The sequence below is a fragment of the Heterodontus francisci genome, chromosome 3, assembly GCF_036365525.1.
Source record: "Heterodontus francisci isolate sHetFra1 chromosome 3, sHetFra1.hap1, whole genome shotgun sequence".
Classification (NCBI taxonomy): domain Eukaryota; kingdom Metazoa; phylum Chordata; class Chondrichthyes; order Heterodontiformes; family Heterodontidae; genus Heterodontus; species Heterodontus francisci.
In genome coordinates, this window is record NC_090373.1 from 56,033,069 (window position 1) to 56,059,044 (window position 25,976).

The window sequence follows — 25,976 nt, forward strand, 5'->3', positions numbered from 1 at the left end:
ATTGTGATATTTAGCTGCTAAGATGAAGGCTGTACTTAGCTGGCCTGTCACTTTAACACCACTGCTCAAGTACTTTCTATGGGGAGGTGGCCTAAATAGGGACACAATTAAGTTAATTGGAGGAGGATTATTGAGAATAACAGCAGCTTGTGAAGCCCTGGCTCCTGCCCTTGTGGAGATGATCAAAGTTAAAAAAGGAGCAGCAGGAAACGGTTGCCTTTTTAAAAATACATTTGGCATTTTATGAAGAATATGTGTTAGATACAGAATACATTAATGAATTGCCTGTGGTGCCATTCACAGTAGGTTTAGAGGATCTCTAAACATAAATCACAGAGGTTCATCCAAATTTCTGCTGCCCATATCCTAACTTGCACCAACCCCAGGCATCATCCCTATGCTCACTGACCTACATTGGTTCTTCATCCTTATGTTCAAATAGCCTCCCCATCTCTAACCTCCTCCAAACCTCTGAATTGCCAGCATTCTTCCAATTCACATCTCTTGTGCACCGCCAATTTCCATCTCTCCACCATTGGTGGCTGTGCCTTCAGCACCTAAACACTTAGCTCTGGAATTACCTCCCTAAACTTCTCTATCTTGCTACCTTTCTCCTTCTTCAAGATGGGTCTTTATACCTAACCCTTTGACTCAATTTTGGTTGCCTGCCCTAATAACCCTTTATGTGGCTCAGAGTCTAATTTTGTTTGATAATACTCCACCAAGGTGCCTTGAAATGTTTTACTAAGTTAAGGGTGCTATATAAATGCAAGTTGTTATCACTGTTTTGTAAGAATAGGGAATATAATGCTATGCAATTGTCCATATCCTTGAAAAGAATGGTGGGTTTATTTAGTTCACATTGCAGATGAGAACCCTGGTTTTGTTTGATTGCCAGGTTATTTAAGAATTTGTAGACCTTGTGGAACCAGTATGTTGGAGACGGAGCTAAAACACAGTACTTAAAATGTTTTTTTCCTTGCAAAGACAGAAAATGTAAATGGTCTTGATTGTAGTAATCACTGTTTCACAACATTAGACCCAACTTAGAGCAATTCAATCAGTTTTAGTTTGCTTCTTTGGCCTGTTGCAATTCTTGAGAAAATGAAAGTGAGGGTTTGGGGAACCTGTCTGGGGGTCAAACATGTGACAAGAATAATCCATTCAGGTGTGATAGAATGCATTTGCCAATGATTAAGAATGACACAGAAGTGTTACACAAAAGGATTTTAGGATGTGTGTGATGGTACATGCTATATACAAGATGTATTGCAAGTTTATTTACATACCACTGATAAATTTTGGGTATGGTAATTTGAGCAATATGTTGAGATTGGGAAATAGGTAGTGGTAAAGTGTTTTCTGATTGGTTCCTGGGCACAAACTGTGATTGATTTTGGTGTTGTGTTTAAAATATGACAGATGGTATACAAATGAATTCCAATTTACTATAATAAATACAGGCAGATGTGTATGGAAACAGAACTTTTCAAATTGTAGCATTTTGAAGTGCAATATTCATGAAGAGTTGAAACTCTATAAATGTGTAAAAATGTAACCTTTTCTTTAAAGTTGTCATTCAGAATCATACAAAATGTTAGCTGTAATGGGTGTATTGAATGTTTGCTCGGGCCCGACCAAGAACAATTTTTAAAAGAAAGAGCTGTTTCCTTGAACTTAAATACTGATCCACTTTAACGTCAGAATGATATAGTGTTATGTAGCATAATGTTTCAATCATTAACATTATTATGATTTGCGATAAGCAATACAATAAAAGATCCAGTGAATAGTAGTGATTTATGAGTAATTCAATCATTAGTTCAGATTTCTCCTACAGCACGCCTGTGAGGGAATGATCAAAGATGCATTTCATGAATTACTTTGATCTTTTGTTACTTCACACTTTGATTATATGCTGGCTATGGTCACCACAGTAAAGGTGATGTGATTTCCATTCAGTTCACTGTCTCATTGTATGCTAATGAGATTCTCAGGAACTGCTGGCATAACTCACCAGTTACGCTGTTTCAAAAAATACCAGGTCAATATAGGGAACCTCAAAAGGATGGAATCTCATCTTGATGAATTACTGCAGGTTTTTCCAGCATGAAACTCATCAGTGCATATTGTTGAATCCTTTTATTAGACAGTTGGGCTTTATTCTGTTTATAGGCATTATTGTGCATGGGTTAAGGTATTCCCAATATCGTTGGGTTTCTCAACATGTCAATTTATATTAAAGTAAATATATTTTCTGCCTTTTTCTTTCCTTTCAGGAAAACTGTAAAACTGTAAATCTGCTGCCACCTGAGGAGTCTAGAACTAGGGGCCATAATCTCAGGATAAGGGGTTAGCCATTTAGGACTTGGATAAGGAGAAATGTCTTCACTCAGAGGGTTGTGAATCTTTAGAATTCTCTACCCCAGAGGGCTGTGGGTGGTCAGTCGTTGAGTAAATTCAAAGCTGTGATCGATAGATTTTTGAACTCTAAAGGAATCAAGGGGCAAGAGGATCAGGCAGGAAAACAGAGTTAAAGATCAACCATAATCTTATTGAATAATGGACAGTGTGGAATACTCCTGGTCCTTTTTTTTTATGTTGTTTGCAGTCCCAGCCTTCCCCCAAGGATCATTCGGAAGATCTATCAATCCCAGTGGCCTCTGCAGTTCAGCAGGCAGAGGAAGCTGAAGAATGTAAACCACAGGAAGAGGTGCTGATGGAAGAAATGCCTGTGCAGGTAATCTGGAGTAATTTCTGTGTATGCAGCCAGTGTTAAGATGAGGCTCTCCAGTTCTGGTGAAAGGGTTTTGAACTGTGAGAGTGATGGCAGTGCGATACTGGACAAGATCCTGGTTGTTTCAAAGACTTGAATGCTGAAACCATTTGCACTTTCTGTGAATTCCTCCAATATGTTTCCAAACCTCAGAAAGGCTTTTTCAGGCACTGGGTGATGGGTTGTGTAAGAATGTTTGGCTGATTCCATCTTTCTACTGCCCTGGTTTTAGGCGGAAATGGGATGGTAGCAGAGCCAAAATCACGTAACAAGCTGAGCTGCCAACTTGTCGCTGGAGGTCTCCGATTCTGATTTTCACAGGACTTCAATTCATGCAGCCAGAGTTTCTGCCCGAAATGGGCAGAGGTCTCATTTATACATGCAGGTTGGGGTTCAAAAACATTGTCAGGACCTTGGTACCATTTTCATCTTTGTCTATATTGCTACCACCAATTCCTCAACACACCCATACACCATGGGTGGTAGAAGTCTGGAGAAAGAGCCTTAGCTATGCTACAGTCAGGGAAAGCTCAAAGTCAGCCCAGCATTTATTTTTACTGAGGTCACTTATACTTTTTGAGTCTTAACAGCTTCCAATCTGTCACCTCCTTGTTGTTGTTGGTTTTGCAAAAATGTTCCTGTTGCTGTAAACTGCTGCTCGATTTCACTTCCTGGCACTTCCAGCCCTCCCCTTTGAGATGCTGCAGTAGGCCTATTAAGATCATCTGCCCTGCCAGATTTTCCACCCTCCCAATTATCGAGCTGTTTATAAACGGCAGCTCGGCCATTCAATATAAATGAAGGCCAACAATAAAAATTGATTGGGGGGGCTGCAGATGGACCCACCCACAGTCCTCCCTCTCTAAGAAAACCAACCCTATTATCACTTTCCTCTGAACTTTGTGTGAATCCTCATTGATTTCCTGCATTACAACAGTGACTACACTTCAAAAATTACTTCACTGGCTATAAAGCGCTTTGAGATATCAGGTGGTCGTCAAGGACGCTATATAAATGCAAGTCTTTTTCTCTCTGAGGGCATGAGAAGATTCTTGCGCTGCATCCTACCTGCAAATCATTTCCACAGTCTCAAAATGTTCCCTGGTGAGTGAGAGCCCAGTGCATCAAGTTGGTCATCTTGAAAAGCACAGGGATATAGGCTGGGATTTTATGGGCCCCCTGAGGCAGGGAAAGAGGTGTGGGGGCACAGAGTATTGCAACGGGTGGTGGGGGGTGGCAGCGGGGTGGAGGGCCCATCACCTTTCCGTTGCCAAGCAATCTTCCTGGGGGCGGGATAGGCTGACGATGGCCTTCCCACCCAGAAGTCAATTGAGGCCCTTAAATGGCCTATTAATGGCCAATTAAGGGCCTAGTCCCGCCGCTGCTGGGATCTGTCCAGCGGCCCGGGGGGGGGGGGTGGGGGTGGGCTTCTACCGTGCGGGGAGGATTCCTTGCAACACGGGGGGCCCTCCTTGTGGGCTTGGGGGAGGCCCTCTGAGGGCAATTTGTGGCCCATGGAGGACCCCCACCGGGAATAACTTTACCCCCTGGGATGCCCTTCCTCCAGAATTCATGACTATCTCAGCACTCCCTCTCACTGGACCCTTCTGGACTGGCCCTGGTGAATCCACCTCACCTACCCCTTGTCTGGGATTCCAGCACTGGGCCTGGGTCCAAGGCCTCTGCAGTACCAGCAGTGGCCATCGCTCCCAGTGGCGCTGCCGATATTGCTGAGCTGCCGGCCCTCTGATTGGCCGACAGCTCATGGAGGGACAGTGATCTCAGCTCGTGATTCTTTAATTGAAAACCACTAGTGGATCTCTCCAGGGAGCCGCGAAATGCAAAGGCGGGTTTCCCCCAGCCTTTTCAGCCGGCGCTGAGAGCCCCACCTCCTACACGGATCCAGCCCACAGAATGTGAAATGGAAAGGCTGCATTTGCATGATCTGGGATGCTGTTATGAGGTTAAGGATTAAAATTGTTCAGAAGAGTAAGGCTCATTTAAATGAGATGCTGCATTTATCAGTGCTGCCAGCCCCTCTGTAGCGCTAAGGACTTGAGACTTGATCACAGGTCAATAATTATTCTGGGCGCACATTTTCCTCACATGTTCAGGATCATCATGCACTCTCAGGCTGCTCAGCTGGTGTGGCTGCAGAGCTGGAGGCCTGTCAGCTGTGTGTCCCGCTGCACTCACCTTGCCAGAACCTCTTACCACACTGGACGCAGGTCCTCCTCACAGCACTATGGCTATTCACATGCTCTGTCACCTCCAGCCAGGCCTGCTTGGTTGGCTGGGTGGCCTTCTCCTGCCACTTGCCGGGAACAAGGGTGGCATCACTGAACTTGGGGCTGCCCTACCACAAGGGGCCTGGCCTCTGCCTGACCTCCTCCTCACTTCTGTCTCTAATTGGCCACCAACGTCCAGTCAATTAGGACTGACCTCTGGGAAAATCAGGACCCGTAACTGCTTCCCCCTTGGAGCGCGGTTGGGACCCAGAAGTGGTGGCAACACTGGGGTCCTGACCCCAAATGAAAAATTCTGCCCAACGTGCGTGTTTCCTCCCTCACCAATAGAGATATTCTCCAACTTATTTTGTCCTGGGAGGCTATGACTTCAGCCTTCATGCTGCACGGGGTCATCCCTCCCAAATACATTCTGAAATTCTGACATTGCAATGCAAGAACTGGATGTAAAGCCATAGCATGCAAAGTGAATCAAATTCATTCCAATTGTGTCTAATTTCAGGATCCAACACCCACCACTTCTGTTTCAACTGACCAGGTGCACCGCAAACGTTTGGCCAAAACATCGACCAATGAAATCCCGCCTAAAAGGTTTTTATTTCTCATTTTCAGTAATGTTTAAATATTGATAGCTGTTGAAAGATAGTGAAGGACATGTTCATTTGCCTATAAGAGTTCATGACTATCTCAGCACCATTTGCATTATTAGCTTGCTGAAAGTGTTTTAATTTGTAAAATTACTTAATTGTTATACTTTTATGTTAACATTCTGAAGAAAGCAATAGCTTTATATTATGAATTGCCTTCAGATGGTCTGTTTGTTTCATCTCAATTGTTAGAGAAACCTGTTTGTGAAGAATACACTGAGACTAGGATGCTTTGGTGGAGACTCTTTATTTATTGTTTGCCACAGAGTTTACTTCTCCACTCCTAACAACACCCAGCCTGTGCTGGCTGGCTCTTCTTTTTATATACACATTTGAATGCAATTAACTAATCAACACTCAACAGCTGTTCACCCTACTAGGTACTTAACATCAACTACTAGGTACTTAACGTCCATTAACAGGACTGAAACACTCACATCAATTCAGTAGAATTTTCCAGAAACAGTGCATCATTGTCCAGAACATCAATGCAACAAAGTTGATTAGCGTAAATTGTGTAGTTGTTTAGTATCAGGTTGGCATCCTTCCATCTATGAAAGATGATGGACACGCAGGAAACAATCCATTTAGGTGGGCTGCCTTCTCTTGGTGCACCTTTGCTGATGACTGTGAAGGCCAATCCTTGAGAAGCAGGTTCTGCAACAAGCGCTACACGTGAAGTTGCCAAGTGATGCTGTGAGTTGTTGTTTTTGATGCCTGTTGCCAAGCTGCTGTAGCAACTGTTCATTGTGGTCGTGCACACCAGTCCACAGGATGTGTTGTCATTTCCCTCTTTCACCAGCTAGTGACTCCCAGGTACGATAGTTGACATTTAGGGCCTTCATGTCATGCTTGCAAGAATCCTTGAAGTGGAGCTTTGGGCGCCCCACTGGTCGTCTGACCCTGGCTACCTCACCATACAGAAGGTCTTTGGGTATGCGACCGTCTTCCATTCTGCGGACATGTCAGATCCACCTCTGTTTGATTAGTGCCAACACACTTGGGAGCTCTGCCTTTGAGAGGACTGCCACATTTGTGATTTTTTTTGTCCTGCTAGGATATACCCATAATGAACCGCAGACAGTGAAGATGGAAATTATTGAGTAAGTTGCCCATTGTTCACAGCCATACAGCAAGATGCTGAGAACACAGGCCTTATAAACCATCAACTAGGTCCGAAGGGTCAGCTTGGTATTACCCCATGCACATTACGCAAATCAGCCTAAGGTTACCACCTTATCGAGCTCTGCATCAAGGGACAGTATGTCTGTCACCATGGACCCAAGGTAGCAGGATGTGCTAACCACTTCCAGTGGGGTGTTATTTAATGTGATCAGGGTGGAGATGCAACACCTTGTCCCATGATCATGGTTTTCTTGATGCTTATAGTCAAGGACAGCAAGTTAAAGGCACAGGAGAGACATTGGATACTCCAATATAATCACAAAAGAATTAAACTCCACTGATATTTTTATTTCAGTTTTCCAGCATCCACAGTATTTTGCTTTTATTTTAGCTCGGTTAGGTTTTAAAGGATGAAAGAGAGGTTTCACGAGGGAATTCCAGAGCTTAGGGCCTAGGCAGCTAAAGGCTCTAATGGTGGAACAATGAAATTTGGGGATGCTGAATAGGACAGAATTAGATGAGCTCAGGGGCTGGATTTTTAAAGCCCACTGAGTGTGGGTGTGGAGGCGAGCACAATTTTAAGATCACCGTCTTGGAGGTCAGCACTGGGACCCTCCGCCTCCGGAACGCGGCACCATTTTTAAAGGGAAGCAAGGGAACAGGTCAGGTGCATGTTTCCCATTAAGTGCCTGCTGAGCTCATTAACAGGCTTGTCAGCAGCAGTGAACAATTTTTAAAGGCTGGGAACATGAAGGATGCCATGGAGAGGGGGGCAGGAGAACAGGACAGGGTGTTCAACACATGAACACAGTGTGAGGTGGGGGGTGGGCTTGAGGGCTATGGGAAGGGCTGATTAAAAATCTGCAGAGGCCCAAGAAAAAGCTCAGCTGCTTCAAAAGTGCCACAGAATGGCCATTGCTGCAGGTGTAAGACTTGCTTTTCCGAGTGGTCGGAATCCAGAGAGGGACATGAGGCTGCTAGTGGCTGGGGTTGGCAGGAGAAGGCCTGGTGAATGCACAAAGCCCAGCTGAGGGAGTTCAGCTGGGAACAGGCTACTCTGACATTGGACAGAACAGCCAGGATGAGCTGGGGCAGATGCAAACTCCTGGATAGCAGGAGGCCAGAGGATCACAGCGGCGGGGGCGGGGGGAGCTGCAAGGGGAGGAAGGCGGTAATCCAAGACATCAAGTGCACAACCCAAGATTCATCTACCTGCGAATGACAGAGCATCAGTATCATGGAAGGCTGCACCTATCCAGGCATATGGCCTCAGTCCTGTGTACTCTGATCCACCATGACCTGAGGCCTCACAGTCCCCATGGCCATCTCCTACCTGCAGCCATCAAGGTCTCCGGTGCTCTGAACTTCTATGTAACTGGGTCATTGTAGGGATTAGCTGCAGACTTAGGTGGCATCTCACAGTCAATAGCTCATCAGGCAGGTCACTGAAGCCCTTTTCAGGAGGGGAGGGACTACACCCACTTTGACACAGCTGGGCCTGCGCTGGCACAGAGGGCATTGGGTTCAGTCTCAGTTGCTGGATTCCTCTAGGTGCAGGGTCTGATAGGTTGCACCAATGTGGCCATCAAGGCACCCAGTGAATGGCCAGTGAGGTCTATCAACTGCCTCAATGTCCAACTAGTCCACAACCACAATGAGCTTCCTCAATGTGTGCATCGCTTTCCTGGAAGCTGCCATGACTCCTTCATCCTCTGCCAGTCTAGGCTGCATCGGTACTTCACACCATCCCCCAAAATGCATGCCTGGCTGCACGAGGACAAGGGAAATTCCTCAAAGATGGCTACTGACCCTTCTACGTGTGCCCCAAACAGAGGCACAGAAGCGAAACAACTCATGTCACCTGCTCACTGGGACAATCATTGAACAGGACATTGGTGAAGATGTGATTCCGGTGCCTGGATTGGTCGGGTGGTGCCCTCCAATACCCTCCTGCAAGGGTCTCGGTCATTGTGTTGGTCTGCTGTGCTCTCCATGTCATGGCCCTCCAGACAGGTGTGGACCCTGAGGATAGTGAGGCCCTGGAAGAAGAAAGCTCATCAGGAGGAACAGGAGGTAAGAGAGGAGGAGGAAGAGGGGGTGGAGAGGAATAACACTGAACAGAGAGGTGCTCCTGCTGCACAATGAGTGGCCACCTCATGCCACCCTCCAAGCAGAGGACCGCCTTCCTCTCCCTCACAGCCTCCAGCATTAGATCAAGGTGTGTATCGATGAAGCTAAGATCTGCCCTACCCCTAGTGCCAGGCCACTTGCTCTCCTGTGACATCTCATTTCCCTCTGGTGCTGTGGAAGGCAGATCTCTCCCTCAGGATAACCAGCAGCCTCAGTGATGGCTGCTGTGTAAGTCTACATAAGTTCCAGACTTGATCTGACTCACTGCCATTTTCATTCCCACTGGCTCTAAGAGGACAGGAAACCTGTTTCCATACCAATTAAGGCCTTACCCATTTGAAAATTGCAATCTGAATCAGCTTCCTACAGGAGGCAGATTTCAGACTAAAAACAAGACCTGGTTCCTGTTTACCGCCTCCATAATGAAAATCCAGCCCCAGATGTCTCGGAGCTTTGTAGGGCTGGAGGAGATTACAGAGATAGGAAGCAGGAAGGCCATAGGTTGATTTGAAAATAAGAATGAGGATTTTTAAATCGAGACCTTGCTTGACTGGGAGCCAATGTCACTCAGCAAACACAGGGATGATAGAGGAAAGAGACTTAGTGCAACCCAGGCAGCACAGTTTTGAATGACTCAAGTTTACGGAAGTTAGAATGTGGGAGGCCAGCCAGGAATGTACTGGACTGGTCAAAAATACAGGTAATTTTGGCCTGAATTAAGGTCACAGCAGCAGACGAATTGAGGTGTGGTGAAGTCAGGCAATGTTACAGAGGTGGAAATATGCAGTCTTAGTTATGGAGTGATATGTAGTTGTAAACTCATCTCAAACTCAAATATAACACCAACATTGCAAAACAGTCAGATATAGTTGACAGGGAAAGGATGGAGTCGGTAGCTAGGGAACGGAGCTTGGAGTGGGGACTGAAGACAATGGCTTCAGGCTTCCCAATATTTAATTGAAGGAAATTTCTTCTCATCCAGTACTGGATGTTAATAAGGAGTCTGATAATTTAGTGGAGGAGTTGAGAGAAGTAATAGTGAGATAGAGCTGAGTGTCGTTAGCATGCATGAGAAAACTAATGCTGTGCTTTAGGATGATGTCGTCATGGGCAGCATATAGATGAGAAATAGAAGGCGCCATAGATAGATCCTGGGGGACATCAGAGGTAATAGTGCAGGAGCAGGAAAAGAAGCCATTGCCATGGTTACGATTAGATAGATAAGAATGGAACCAGGTGAGGGCAATCCCACCGAGCTGGACGACAGTGGGGAGGTGTTGGAGGACAATGATGTGATCAACCATGTCAAAGGCTGCAGACAGGTCAAAAAGGATGAGGAGGAATATTCTGCCTTTATCACAGTCGCATAGGATGTCATGTCACCCAGTTGAGCTGTGTGAAGTCAGGATAGTGTCCATTCAAGGTCTTCCAGCACACGCAAGGACAACCCTGAGTGTGTCATTCTAACGCAGTATGGTTGCACGGGCTGTGCAGGAAATGGCCAGTAATGCATCATGACCCCAGGAAGTGGAAGTAGGCATAGATAGCAATGAATTTCTAGCCCATTGAGTCAACCTCTCAGTCTCTGCTTGAATTCTACTTTCCCTTCTCTATAATTTGCCATACCCGTTATCTGCCCACCTGTGTATATGCGCATTGCACCAACTACTGATGAAACTGTCATTGTTTTAATGCTGTGTAGCATCGCATTTAAAATCAATATTTATTGCTGACTATATTAATGTGCTGGATTTAATGATAATATGAGCTGATATTCTTGCATTGGGGTTTACCGCACAAAAGCTTTTAGCATTTCATTTTGCATGAGGTGAAGTGGCAACTGTAACATTTCTTCTCATCAATTATTGTCAAATTATAAATGTAGACCGATTGCAGACTTCCACAAATGTATGTGTTCTGAAAGTTTCAAAGGTTTTGTGATACATCACGATAATTATATTAATTTTGACTGTTCCTGAAATTATTTTACAGAAGGAAGCATCTTTCTGCTGAAGTATCGCCTATAAGCACTGCCAGTACAGGCTGTAAGTACACGATAAAGAAGACTCCTGTACGACATCGGATGAGTGCTGGTCACTTCTCAGCATGGGGTGTAGAAGAAGATGAAGTCCTATACTACATGCAGGTATACTAGACTAATGGCAGCTGAATCGGCTTTCGACTACGTCACCTCTCATGAGGATGAGATCCTTGTTAGTTGACAAGTACACTGTCAAGTTGCAAAATGGCACTAAGGTTAAAGCAGAACAAAGTACAGTTTCTCCTACTGAAGTCCAAAAACAAAACTGCTTTAAGTTCTGTTGTAATTGACAGGAACCAAAGCAACTTCACTCGACAAGCTGCATAAATGCTGTGGCTATTCTGTGCTTTGGCGAGAGGGTCACCAGCTGATTCCCCAAAGTCTCTCTGCCACCTACAAGACATAAGTCAGAACTGTGATGGAATTTTTTTTAATTCATTCATGGGATGTGAGCATCGCTGGTTAGGGCAGCATTCATTGTCCATCCCTAATTGCCCTTGAGAAGGTGGTGATGAGCTGCCTTCTTGAACTGCTGCAGTCCATTTGGGGTAGGTACACCCATAGTGGTGTTAGGAAGGGAGTTCCTGGATTTTGACCCAGTGACAGTGAAGGAACGACGATATAGTTCCAAGTCAGGATGATATGTGGCTTGGAGGAGAACTTGCAGGTGGTGGTGTTCCCATGCAACTGCTGCCCTTGTCCTTCTAGGTGATAGAGGCCATGGGTTTGGAAGGTGCTGTCTAAGGAGCCTTGGTGCGTTGCTGCAGTTCATCTTATAGATGGTACACACTGCTGCCACTGTGCGTCGGTGGTGGAGGGAGTGAATGTTTGTGGATAGGGTGCCAATCAAGCGGGCTGCTTTGTCCTGGATGGTGTCAAGCTTCTTGAGTGTTGTTGGAGCTGCACCCATCCAGGCAAGTGGAGAGTATTCCATCACACTCCTGACTTGTGCCTTGTAGATGGTGGACAGGCTTTGAGGAGCCAAGAGGTGAGTTACTTGCCACAAAATTCCTAGCCTCTGACCTGCTCTTGCAGCCACGGTATTTATATGGCTACTCCAGTTCAGTTTCTGGTCAATGGTAACCTCCAGGACGTTGATAGTGGGGGAATTCAGCGATCGTAATGCCATTGAATGTCAAGGGGAGATGGTTAGATTCTGTCTTGTTTGAGATGATCATTGCCTGGCACTTGTGTGGCGCAAATGTTACTTGCCACTTATCAGCCCAAACCTGGATATTGTTGCATTTCTACATGGACTGTTTCAGTATCTAAAGAGTCACGAATGGTGCTTAACATTGTGCAATCATCAGCAAACATCCCCACTTCCAAACCCGCAACTTCCACCACCTCTAATGACATGGCTGCAAGTGTATAGGGACACCATTACCTCTAAGCTCCCCATCCATGTCCTGACATCCTGACGTGGTCATATATCGCCATTCCTTCATCGGCGCTGAGTCAAAATCATGGAACTCCCTACATAACAGCAGCAGTGTTGCAGTACCTTCACCACATGGATTGCAGCAGTTCATGAAAAAGGCCCACCACCATGTTTTCAAAGGCAACTCGGGATGGGCAATATATATATCTTTGCCAGTGACATTCAAATCCCAAAATTGAACTTTTAAAAAAAAACTCAACAAATCCACGAATGTGTAAATTGAAAATGTCATATTGGTGCAGTTGGGAACACTCCCAGGCTGGGTTGAGTGTTATTTCTGCGTAGCAGAGCAGAGCCAGTGCTTCTTTATGGATATTGTGGGGCATTGCATGAAAATATTTAAAAGTAACTTTGGTCTCATTTTACTGTTTGCATCAATATGCATAATACTACCTGAAGGTTTATTTCAGAGAAAATGTTCAAATGAAAACTTGCTGTTCATTAAACGTGAAAGCAGGACGTGTTGATAAAAACAATCAAATACATTAACATTTTTAAAAGGTTGAAATACATCTAAAATGGATGAATGAATCATTCTTAAAAAGAAAAAGAGCAGCATTTTTAAATGAATTTTTTTTAAAAATTGTATGCATTTGTTTATCAACAGTCTTGCTGTTATATTTTTAAGGAATAGCAAATTTCATTTAAATATTTCTTCCAGGGTACATTTTAAGTTAGTGTTTCACACATTGCAGCAAATGATAAAATGAGGTCCTAGTCTAGAGATGTACTTGGTGAAGTGAGCAGGAATCCTATTGGTATTGGGTTAAATGTTCAATGTTACAGAATATTAGTCAGATGTGACTAGCAAAGCTGTGAACTTTCACAATGATGTGCTGAAGATGGATCTTGACAGCTGAAGTAGCACAGATCTGACAGAAAGCCAGTCATTTCATTCTGTCTCTCCTTCTTTAACAGAAAGATACCGGTGATGGCCAAAGTGCGGATGCTGCATTTGTTCCAACATCTTGCCAAGAAGGTAAAGTTTTGCTGAATGACCTTGTGAGAGTGTTTATTGGCTGCATATTATTCTTCAAACTTAATGGAGATCAGGACATAGCAATCTGAAATGTTCATTTGTATATACCTTCCTGGACCACAGACGAATCGTTTTGGATTGTTATCTTTAATGCATTCCAACTGTATCATTGCAGGTTTATTACGAGGTAGATTATTTTGTAAAATGTGGGCTAGCCAGCAGGATCAGTGATGGTGTGGAATTGTAACTTTATTAATTTCACTGCAACTCCACTGATACCTTTTTAAAAGATAACAGGTTTTTGTAGAACATCTTGTTGATAGTTACTTGTGATAGAGACAGAGGACAGATGAAAATGCTCTGGTTGAATCCTGTATATGGTTCAGGCGAGATGAACTCTATAGGTCTTATCTGTCCATTCTTTTTATATTTCTCCAAAGAAGTTTATTGATCTATCATAAAGTAGTTGCATTTTTATGTATGTTTTGTGCATTAAAGAATTAATCCCCAACAAGCAGCTTATGCGCCCAATACCTTTTTTTTTAATGCCAGCACATATCAGGAAGTCCGAGTGCCCTGCCATGGAGAGGCAAGACACTTCATTAACATAATTGAGTCATGCTCCCGCAGTGCAATTGGAGTCTGATTTAAAATTTGCTGCCACTGCACGGTTTTCCCAGGGGTCAGGAAAATCAGCAGTGAAAGGGAGGTGGGAGTTGTTGGTTCAACAAGGTACATGACTTTTCTGGCACTCTTTGTGGGCTAAGTGAAGCAGAAGTGGCTCAAGAAAGCCTTTAACCTCCCCATTACTGATCGTGGCCTCTTTCTCTCCCCACTGGCGACCACAGAGTCTCTTCTTCCCCACCCACTTTGCTAACCATGGCGCCTCTCTCCTCCTCCCACAAAGTCTCAATCACTGTGCTTTTGAGCTTCCCCCCTCCTGTTTGCCAGAAAACATCTCCAAAGCAGCAGCCTTCTGTCACTGGTGTTCCCATCATAAATCTGCTAGACCCACTGACTTTGGTTGGGGTGGGGAGTGGTGTATATATTAGTGACCATATTAAAAACCTATTAACATCTGTGAATAAATACTTCTAGCTTTGAATAGAGGATGCTGGCAAACCTTTCATTCTTTTTTTTTAAGCACCCAAGTCACCACAATGTTTACAGAATTCCAGCGACAACTATGTAAAGCAAAAGGAAAGATATACCATCTCCCCATTTAGAGCAGTCCAGACCAGCACAAAGCAAAAGCACTATGCGACCTGGATGAGGTCTAACACAGAAACAAGCTCAAAGACTTTGTTTTATACCCAATTAAGTGAAAAACTAGTCAACACTGTCGAGACCAGTTCGTCCACAGGATTCAATAACTGTGATGAGAAAAATCCTCCCAATTCACCTGAAATATGGCTTTGCGATACATGTTCGTTTTCAAATAAAGTTCCAGCTATCAGATGTGGAGTCTGTGACACACTGAAATATGGAGTAATAACACAGAGCGAAAAGAGGAACCAGTCAAATGGTAAACATTGATACCAAGAATTTCCTGTTCTATAATTACAAGTAGCTTTCTCATTCAACAGCCTTATAACTTATACATATATTTATATATTATATGTGTATACAAAGTATGTTTTTGAAATCACCCAGCAAGACTTTTGATACCACTTCACTCAAATGATTAGTCTGCAAGGTAGCAAGTCGCGGTATATACAAAGGAAGCTTTGGAGTTGAATTTGAAAGTTTGTTAAACCAGAGGAAGCAAAGTGTAATTGTGAGTAGAACTGTATCAGCAGGGCAAAGTGTTACTGATGAGGTGCCAAAAGGTGCTCATTGCTGGGAGTTTTGCTGTTTACAATGTATAAAGAAGATTTGGAGCTAGGACTAGAAATACTGTTGTCTAAGTTTGCAGGTGGCACCACATTTGGGAGGGGGTTCAAATCACAGAGAAGATACAAACCAAATACAAAAGGTTGGGAGAATGGACTGATGAGTTGCAATTGGCATTTAATGTTAACAAATATAAAGTTTTGAAACTAGTGAAGGGAAGTAAACAGTGGAAATATAAATTGAATGGCTCTAGGCTAGTGGACAAAACCCAGGAGAGGGATTTGGGCATATTGATGGATAGCTGATGGAAACCAACAACATCGTGGGCAGCAGCAATAAGGAAAGCTAGCTTGGTCCTGGGATGTATAGTCCAGGATAGAGCACAAAAGCAAAATTATACGGATGCTGGAAATCTGAAATAAAACCAGAAAATGCTGGAAATACTCAGCGGGTCTGGCAGCATCAGTGGAGAAAGAAAAAGAGTTAATGTTTCAAATTGATGGCCTTTCATTAGAACAGGGAAAAGTTAGAAATGTAATACGTTTTGAGCAAGTGAAAGGGGGAGGATAGGAATAAGAACAAAAGGGAAGTTGTGTGATAGGGTGAAAGGCAGGAGAGATTAACTAATAGCAATCAAACTAATGCCTGACTTAAGGCACATGAGCTGTGAGAGGCAGTTGAAGAGTCTGAGATTGCTTTCTTTAGAGAAGAGAAGCCTCTGCTGTGGATCATTCAAGATCCTTAAGGGCATGGATAAATTGAATTCCAGTAATATGGTTGAAGTTTCCAAAGCTCCTGGACCAGCAAACATAAGCTCAAACTTAGAAAAGGGAAGGTGCATGAACAGTTTAGATTTAATTACTTTATGTAGAGGGAAAATTGAAGTTTTAAGAGTGTTTTGATTTTGTATTGTTGAGCACAATAAATATAGACAGTGCATCTTGGATCAATATTTAGTATTGAAGAGCTGTGGTTAGATCAGGAGCAGCAAATAACAGGAATAAATTGGAAATGGCTTGATGTGTTGGTATTATCTACTTAGATGAAATAGATATTTGCTTTGTGTATCCTTAAAATAAAGTGTCAAAGTTACACATTTTGTCATCTATTGTGTAAATAAATGGCAAAGTTCATGCACTTCATCTTAAATCAGAGTAGTTAAATTTACAACATTACTTCAATTGTTACTTGAAGCGACACAGATGCATCTTTGTCACACTTTTGTGATGTAATCTTACACAACGTCTGTGAATCTAGCTTTTAATGCACAATTCTTCCATGGTGTAACTTGGTGTATGGGTGGATCCTCACTGCAGCATTCAAGGTACCCTTTGAAAGGTGAAGTATCTGCCATAACTTCTACAATGTACACTGTTATACTGAGGGGTATTAGTGCATCACATTAAAATAAAGACTGTGTAAAATTCCATTATTTCTTCGACCATGAAAAGGTATTTCCTCCCTTATAGTATTCCACATAATGATGTAAAACGTGCCTAAGATAAATTTAAATGAAACTACATATTCTGCTGTGCCAAAAAGTTCTTGAGAATTAAATAAAATGGGAGAACGGTGTATTGGGGCATGGCAGGTGATACATGTTTAAATACGTTATTGCCTGAGGCAGTTATGGCAAAAGAGTTGTATTGATGAAGTGAATTTTAGTAATTGTTTCCCCAGGTAAAACAACCCTTCTCACTGAAGGAGGGAAGAATTGGGAGCATATGATGGAGTAATTTTTTATAAATTCATTCACAGGATATAGGTGTTACTAAACAGGCCTGCCTTTATTAACCATCCCTAGTTGCCCTTGAGAAGGTGGTGGCAAGCTACCTACTTGAACCTCTGCAATCCATGTGTTGAAGGCACTTCCACAATTGAAAAGGCAATTGACAGTGGAGTAATTGAAATCAAAACATCTCTTGAAGTAGGGGAAGATAGAACTGCTGCAGTCAGAGCAAATTTCTGTCAAGGGGGAGAGAGGCTAGAGTCACTGGAAGGGCAAATCCCTGGAAGGGAACGGAAGAGAGTCACTTAATCAGAACATTTTAGCAAAGGAGGGAGGATGGAATCACTGATGGAGATTAACTCAGGGGATTCAATCAGGAGGGATAATGGAATCTAGCTCTTGAATCAGGACAAATCTTATTGAAAGCAGGACTTTTGTGTAAGGAATTTAATATGTGAACATGGCTGAAATGCTAAAATAATGATAGCCTCACATTGATGGTTGAGTGCGTGAAAATCATAGACACCTTTCTGAGAAAACCTACTGAATCCATAACTTATTTACAGAAATGAGCACCGACAAGTGTGAGGTGAATAACAGTACATTAACGACCTCTCAAATTACCTCATCTGGGTCCACTGAAACTGGATTGCCTGGCATTACATCATCTCATCCAAAACCAAGACCAGTGGGTGTCCTCATGGGAAAGTGGGCACAAAGGAAATATCTTAAAAAGGAAGGTGACTGTATGGATCCAGGTGTGTGAAATTCTTTTTCATGGCTCAGCTCTATTTCAATTGGTGATTAATTTTTTGTTGTTTTTTTGTAAACATTTTCTATGGGCGGCACAGTGGCGCAGTGGTTAGCACCGCAGCCTCACAGCTCCAGCGACCCAGGTTCAATTCTGGGTACTGCCTGTGTGGAGTTTGCAAGTTCTCCCTGTAACCGCGTGGGTTTCCGCCGGGTGCTGAGGTTTCCTCCCACTGCCAAAGACTTGCAGGTGATAGGTAAATTGGCCATTGTAAATTGCCCCTAGTGTAGGTCGGTGGTAGGGAATTTGGGATTAATGTAGGATTAGTATAAATGGGTGGTTGATGGTCAGCACAGACTCAGTGGGCTGAAGGGCCTGTTTCAGTGCTGTATCCCTCTATGACTATGACTCTATTGAACAGTAATTCAGCAGTTCCCTTTAAAGTGCTATTGTTGGTCCACTGGAGAAACTGAGAGAAGCTATGGTAACAGAGTTGACCTGCCTGACTGTTTTCCAAGATAGAAAGCAACAGCATGTTCACTGGGGCATTTCATTACCGTTCATTTCAGAATTGAAATTTTAAAGCCTTCACATAAACCTTGTGGCCATGAAATTAGGCTCTGTAGCATCTGTAGTTTCAGCATTAAAGGGCTATTTTGGTACCAAAATGGTGTTTGTGCCATTCACTTTCACTTCTGGCTCAAACTGCACCGAGTGCCATCTTGGTCAGGGCATAAGGACTGTGCACTGGAAGTATGCAGAATAGGCAAGTCATGACATCAGTCAGTGAGTAAAACGGATTTGACGCCAGCATTTCCATTTTGAACTTTGCTGCTCTAGCTGACACCATCTCTTAATCTTACACAGCTGAACATTCATTCCACAGCAGGAAGGAGCACCCACCACCCCCCCACCCCCACAACAGTGCTATTTAAAGGTTTCATCACCATCTTGCAACTTATCTGTTAGTTACTTTCTACTTGCTTTGTTTGAGTTTGTTGAAGTGTTTTGAGGAGTTGGTTATAGTTGGAGGAAGTCTGCAGGGCGTAGTGCTGCACATGGGGAAGGCTTTAGTTGTGGCTGCAAGGGCTCTGAGCACACCACTTACTCAACATCATAGATGCTATAGTTGCAACAGCCTCGAGGGCTACTGTATAAGAGGGACATGGAGCAGAGGCAGCAAATAAGAGGATAAGATGCTTGCAGATGGAGGAGGAGGGGGAGAAGGGCTCTCTGCAGAAGACCTTATCCAGCTCAGGTCTTCCGGGAGCTGCTCTTTTACCTCCACCTAAGCCATCAGCAGTGTGTGCTTCATCTGAAATTTCCAAAGTGCTCATAGAACTCTTCCATCTCTTGGAACCAGAAATGCAACCTCAGAGCAGAGTGAGGACAGCACTGTCTGTAGCTAAAGTGTAGTGCAGGCTAAATTAAGTGGTGCTAGCCTTGCACGAACTTGGGGCCCCCGCTGAGGCATAAGGCAGTATGTTTTGTGCTGGGTTGTGTGCCACTGTCATAATTAGCAGGCAGCACAACTTTTGCCTGCTTCCTGCATTACTTTAAACAGGTGCGGATCAATCAATTAATTTCTTTGAACTGACAGGAAAGGTTTCACTTCCGACATGATCAGTTTCTTCTTTGCAAATTCAGCTTGCTGCCATGCAGGCTCAGCCTGTTCCCACAATGGCTGTGGATGCCAGTGCTCAAAGGGGCTAGCAGGGTGTCACAGCAGTCCAGCAATCTCTGCTGAGCAGATTACCAGGATTGCTGGGGTGCTACCCTGGGGAGTAGAAGTGGCTCCATGGAGCATGAATCTAGTGTCTGCTCTCAGGACGATAGCATTCATGATGCCCACACCTGCCACTCCACCTACTGCTTCTCAGCCAGTCAGCCCAGACTGTTGCCGCCCATGCTCAGATGATGGAGTCTAAAGCTGGGCCTGGTCATCCTCAAAACCATCTGCAGTCTCCTCCACTGAAAGTCAGTAGCCTTCCACCAGCCATGCTGCAGCCACTGGGGTAGCACTGTGTAGGAGCACTAGGACAAGCAAAGCTGCACAGAAGACAGGCACTAAGGGAATGCACTAGAGTTTAAGCACCCAAAAAATATGGACTGCCAAGCCCAGTTTTACCTCCAAATATGTTTAAATAATGTGTTGTAAATGAATTAGAACTACAAATAGCCTAATAAGAGTGTTTTTCATAATTGCATTTTCTGGATAAAGTTTGAAATAAGGCAGCATTTCTTCTTAATCTCATTACAATTTTCTGGTAATTTCATTCCAGAATTTACTTGTCCAACCCATAAGACCTGCGTTAAACCTGAAGTACTTAAAGCCATTTGGTCGATTTTACAGCAACCATTCAAATACAATTGGGTAAGTTCAGTGAGTTAACACTTCACTTTCTTATTTGATCCATTCTCAACACTGCAGAAACACCCCTTTGTTATATAAACTTTTAAAAGGAGTTAGACAGCACCTTCCAATCCACGACCTCTACCACCTAGAAGGATAAGGGCAGCAGATGCATGGGAACACCACCACCTGCAAGTTCCCTCCAAGTCACTCACCATCCTGACTTGGAACTATATCGCCGTTCCTTCACTCTCACTGCGTCAAAATCCTGGAACTCCCTTCCTAACAGCACTGTGGGTGTACCTACTCCACATGGACTGCAGTGGTTCAAGAAGGCGGTTCAACACCACCTTCTCAAGGGCAATTAGGAATGGGAAATAAATGCTGACCTAGCCAGCGATGCCCACATCCTGTGAAAGAATTTTTAAAAAGTCTAGTCATGCTGCAAATGGTCAATTGCCCAGCTGACATTGGACACAGTGAAAGAAGCAAAGGTTTGGTAAAAGTTTCTGTAGTTATCCATGTTCTGCCACCAGGTGTCAGTACCACATTGAGTAAATACTGAATAACATTAGCAAAGCGGGCGACACACCTGCAGCTAACACAACAGTGCAAGAACTTTTCTCCACTTTGATTACAACAGTGTTAGTGAACTTCGAAAGTAGATGTAAACGGACTAGTTTCAGAATCCTGAGTCTAACAGTAATCAGCAATGAGTATGTGGGGGAAGGTTTGCATGTTATCACACTCTCTGGAGGTGCTGATTTCTAATTAGATTAAGACTGAGGCAGTGATAATCGCCTTTCACTCAGTTTATCTGATCTGAAATTAAGAGTGGTTTCAATACAAACCTGAAGCAGTCCCCAGTACGGGTCTCCAAACCATCTCAGTTAATGGCAATCAGGGACAGTCATTATCAGAGGTTCTTCTTTGAAACAATAATTACAGGTCGGTCAGACACCCCTTCAATAGCTTTGCATTTGTGCAATGTATTTTTCAAATGTTAATTTGCCGAGTGTCAGCAATGGTCAAATTAAATGGTCTTGATTTTCCTGTCAAAATAATGGTGAGGCTAATACATATTTATGCGTAATTTATAAAGTAACATCAGGCGAGGGGCAGATGTGCAGTCAAACTCATATCCAAAGGTTACAGTCCAAGTTGCACCGCTCCAGTGTTAGCTTTGCGAAAACATCATTTCGCTGTCTGCCTCACCATTAAAATGCAGTTATGTCATGAAACTGCTGTATTTGCTTGGTAGATGTGAACTAAACTTGCCACAGAAAGTTACATCTTGTCCATTCCTGTTTAAATATCCTTTTAACAACGAGAAATTTTGAGTATTGCTGAAAATAGAGACAAGTTGTCAAAGCTTTTCGTCTTAAACTCATCAGGACGATCGCAAGAATAACCAATGTAAGGGAAAACAACAACTTATACTGCATGAGGAGAGAGTGCTGTTTGGTTGGCAAGTGAACTCTGATTGGTAGAGGCATTGCCATGGTGAATGGACCAGTTTACGGTGATTGATAGTTAACTGTCAAGCTTTGTTTAAAAATTAAACCAGGTAGCTTAACGCTAATTGGTCAAGGTATTGCCCTGAGGGCCCTATTCTTTGCAGACAGAAAGAATATGTACAAGCATTGCTGTTTCAGCTGAACAAAATAAGTGCCAGCCATTCGCCAGTTCATTCCTCAGTGCAATGCCTTGACCAATCAGAGTCAAGCTGTCTGGTTTAAATTTTAAACAAAGCTTGGCAATTAACTGTCAGTCACCGTAAACTGGTGTCTTTGCAATAGCAATGCCTCTACCAATCAGAGTTCACTTGCCAACCAATCAGCACTCTCTTCTCATGCAGTATAAGTTGTTGTTTTCCCTTACATTGGTTATTCTTGTGATTGTCCTGATGAGTGCAAGATGAAAAGCTTCGACAACTTGTCTCTATTTTCAGCAATACTCAAACTCTGTACTACTAAACAACACAATGAGATGTTTATTACTGCCAAACAACCGCTCTGCCTCTGAAAATTAATTATTGCAAATGTGGAGTCTCATTCCTTCAGGTGTTAGTTGTTGGAGATTTTAAAAATGTAATTTATTTTTAGAAATTCACTTTTCCTTTGTCTTTTTTTCCCTGTCTCTCGGAATCCAATGTGATTTCAGAATCTTTATTGAAAGCAATTGAGGGCTAGACCCTACCAACACGTAGTAAGTATACAGTTTAATCAAATGTAATTGAAGGAGAATTTTGCGGAACACTCTAGAAGAACTAGCTACTAGCAGCTTTAAAGAGTGACACTTAGGGCAGGATTTCCCCTGTAGGTTTCTAAACCCTGCTGTCAGGTTCAAATGGGGATCAGAAGGCCGCGCCATGTGGGAAGCAGTCACTCAATGTGATTTTCCCTACAGTGGCCAATTAACGGCCAGAGGGAGGTTCGACACCCAATTAAAGAATGGCGGGCTCTCGAAGCTGGATGGCCAATCAGAGATCTTCCAGCTTGAAAGCTGCAAGATGCAATGGAAGGTAAGTGAGGGTGAGGCTGTTTCAAATAGAAATACCCCCTCTCCAACTTTTTTAAAAGTTTAAATAAACAAATAGATTTTGCAGCCAGGCCACCACTGTGGGATTGGAGGAGGAGGGGTGAGGTGGTCCAGGGGGGGGGGGATACCCGGAGTGGGGTGTGGGGGATGGAGCTGTGGAACTGGCATGCAGGCCAGCAGCGCTATTTTTAGCACACACCTTCCTCTGTTCCCGGCCCCAGTGGGGGCTGAAAATCCAGACCTTGGTCTTTTTTATATCTACTTTAAAACAGAACCTAAAAGAATGAAGCAGCCAGTGCTTTATTTGTTCAGTTATGTTCAAGTTCCTATTGTAAAACAAAGTTCTATTTATTTTGAAATTGCTTAATATTATGGCTCATTCAGTACAGATAGTAATTTTGCTCAATTCCCTGTTGTGGTGCATTCATGTCCTGTGCACCCCATTTTCAGATGGGAAAAATAGGTATAAAATCTCATCAGTGGACCATAAAAAAATATGTGCTGAAACATAGCTTAGTGCCATGCTGTTTAAAGCTGAATGGTGATTTGCATTGCAGTTAAGTGTATGGAGTGGTTAGGCTAACCTCTTACAGCCCTCCCTCAGCTGATGAATCAGTACTCCTGCATATTGAACACCATGTGAAAGAAGCATTGAAGGTTGCAAATGCACAGAATGTAGTCTGGGTGGAGGTCTTCAACATCCATCACCAAAAGTGGCTCAGTAGCTACATTACAAATTGAACCAGCCAAGTCCTGAAGAACATATCTGCCAGTCTGGCCTTGCGCCAGGTAGTTAAACAAAACAATCTACCTGTTGTAGATGCAGCTGTCCATGACAGTATTGGAAGGAGTGGCCATTGCACTGTCCTTGTGGAGATGAAGTCCAGTCTTCATACTGAGATACCCTCCATCATATTGTATGACACTGCCACCATGCTAAATGGGCAAGATTCAGGACAGATCCAGCAGCTCAGCACTACACTTCCATGAGGCACTGTGAGCTGTCAATCAGCAGCAGCAGATTTGCATTCCATAACAATCTCCCTCACTCTATGATTACCATAAAGTCAGGGGTACCTAAAAATGAGGTGCCAAAAAGATAAAGCTACAGTACAGGACTACATGCATGCTAAACATTGGGGGAAACGGCATGCCATAGACAGAGCTAAGCGATCCCACAAACAATAGATCAGATCAAAGCTCGGCAGTCCTGCCACATCCAGTCGTGAATGTTGGTGGACAATTAAACAACTAACAAGAGGAAGAGGCTGCATGAACCTTCAATGGTGACTGAGCCCAGCACATGAGTGCAAAATACAAAGCTGAAGCATTTGCAACTGGCTTCAACCAGAAGTGCCAAGTGGATGATCCATCTCGGCCTTCTCCTGAGGTCCCCACCATCACAGAAGCCAAGAAATGGCTGACCACACTGAATTAAGTAAGGGCTGCAACCTAACAATATCCCGGCTGTACTACTGAAGACCTGTGCTCCAGAACCCCAACCTAAGCTGTTCCAGTACAGCTACAACACAGGCATCGATTGAAGTGAAAATTGCCCAGCTATGTCCTGCTCACAAAAAGCAGGACAAAGCCAATTTGGCCAATTAATCCCTCATCAGAGGTCAGAAGCTAGGTGTTCTGAGACAAATGACTCACCTTCTAGCTCCCCAAAGCATGTCCACCATCAACAAGGCACAAGTCAGGAGTGTAATGGAATACTTTCCACTTGCCTGGATGAGTGCAAGTCCAAAGCACTCATAGCTCAACACCACCCAGGGCAAAGCAACCCCCTTGATCGGCACTTCATCCACCACCTTTTAAACATTCTCTGCCTCCACCACCAGCATAGTGTAGCTGCAGTGCGTAACATCTACAAAGTGCACAGCATCAACACCTTCCAGATCCATGGCTTCTACCTCCTAGAACAACAAGGGCAGCAGGCACATGGGAACACCACCACCTCCACGTTCACCTTCAAGTCACATAGCTCTGGGTGGGGGTGGGGATGCTTGTTCAAAAGCACTTAGTGCCTGAACGAGGGAGCCGGCGGCAGGAAGGGGTGGGTGACCTTGCTGCCCGCCCCACTCCCCTGCAACCCTGACCTTGCGAGGCTCCAACCGCCCTACCTCCCCTGAGCCTGGCTCCAGCTCCTCAGTGTCTGGTTGCAGCAGCTACAACAGCAGCAGCCACTGCCTCTGAGGGACCCATCCCCTACCCCCACCCCCCCAGCACCCCCAGAGACAGGAAGCAGCCTGCACGGTTTATCGTGCCATACTTCCCATGTGGTGACAGAGCCGCCAGCCACAAGGGTAATTGCAGCTGTGGCAGGAAGAAGCCCTTAATTGGGGGTTAATTACCCAGTTAAGGGCCTCAGTTGGCAGGGGGGCGGGAAAGCTGTTCACAGGCTTTCTTGTCCCGGACTAAATTTTGGCGGAGGTGTGATGGTGGTGGGCTCCTCCCACTCCCACCCCCAGCACTACCCCACCCGATTTGATACTCTTGCTGCCTCCAAACCCACTGCGGGAGTGAGCATACAATTTTACCTGTAGTTTCAATTCAGGAGAGTGTGACTTGGAGGTGGTGGTTTTCCTATGTGCCTGCTGCCCTTGTTCTTCTTGGAGATAGAAGCCATGCATGTGGATGGTGTTGTTGAAGAAGCCTTGGCGAGTTGCTGCTGTGCACTTGGTAGACGATACACACAGCAGCGACACTCTGCTGGTGGTGGAGGGAGTGAATGTTTAAGGTGGCGGATGAGGTGACGATTAAGCCTCTGAATGGCCGACAACCCTGCAAGGCTGGGACTTCTGGTGATGAGGTCCTAAATCCTATGGAAGGCCTGCCGCTGTCCAGTTAAGTGCCTGATTGGCATTTTATTCGGCAGGCCTTCGGTAGAATATGCAACGTGGGGATATCAGCGTCAGTTTCCCCCGATGTCAAGACCCTCACCGCCAGCATAAAATGCCCCTCAAATCACTGTTCCTTTATGGTCGCTAAGTCAAAATCCTGGAACTAACAGCACTGTGGGAGAATCTTCACCACACCAACTAATGGGTTCAAGGTGGTAGGAGAACACTGTATCCTCAAGGGTAATTAATGATGGGCAATAAATGCTGCCCTTGCCAGCGATACCCACGTCCCTTGAATGAATAATAATAATAATGATAAAGGTAATAAAGAGTCAGGCTTGGTTGAGGTTTTTGGACTGAAAATTGTAACATTGTTGACTGATTTCAAAGTCATTTTTATACACCAACTATGTTGGCCTCAAAATTCAATAGCACCCAGAAATGGGTGCAAAAATTGTGATGGGTGATTAACCCTTTGCATCCAATGAAGGCAACATGCCAACTCAGAGCTGCCTACTCATTGCCATGATTGTAGAAT

General features: G+C 44.1%; 1 protein-coding gene across 1 annotated transcript in view; it reads left to right on the forward strand.

The window, feature by feature from the left end:
• The window catches only part of LOC137366973 (uncharacterized), a 37,191-nt gene that overhangs the window by 4,466 nt on the left and 6,749 nt on the right, over nt 1-25,976 (forward strand). The window contains exons 3-10 of the mRNA XM_068028489.1: nt 2,612-2,740; nt 5,525-5,613; nt 10,917-11,070; nt 13,325-13,385; nt 14,530-14,910; nt 17,514-17,705; nt 19,981-20,072; nt 22,215-22,259. Of these exons, the coding sequence (XP_067884590.1) occupies nt 2,612-2,740; nt 5,525-5,613; nt 10,917-11,070; nt 13,325-13,385; nt 14,530-14,910; nt 17,514-17,705; nt 19,981-20,072; nt 22,215-22,226 (1,110 nt within the window). The 3' untranslated portion in view covers nt 22,227-22,259. The remainder of the gene's footprint in view (nt 1-2,611; nt 2,741-5,524; nt 5,614-10,916; nt 11,071-13,324; nt 13,386-14,529; nt 14,911-17,513; nt 17,706-19,980; nt 20,073-22,214; nt 22,260-25,976) is intronic.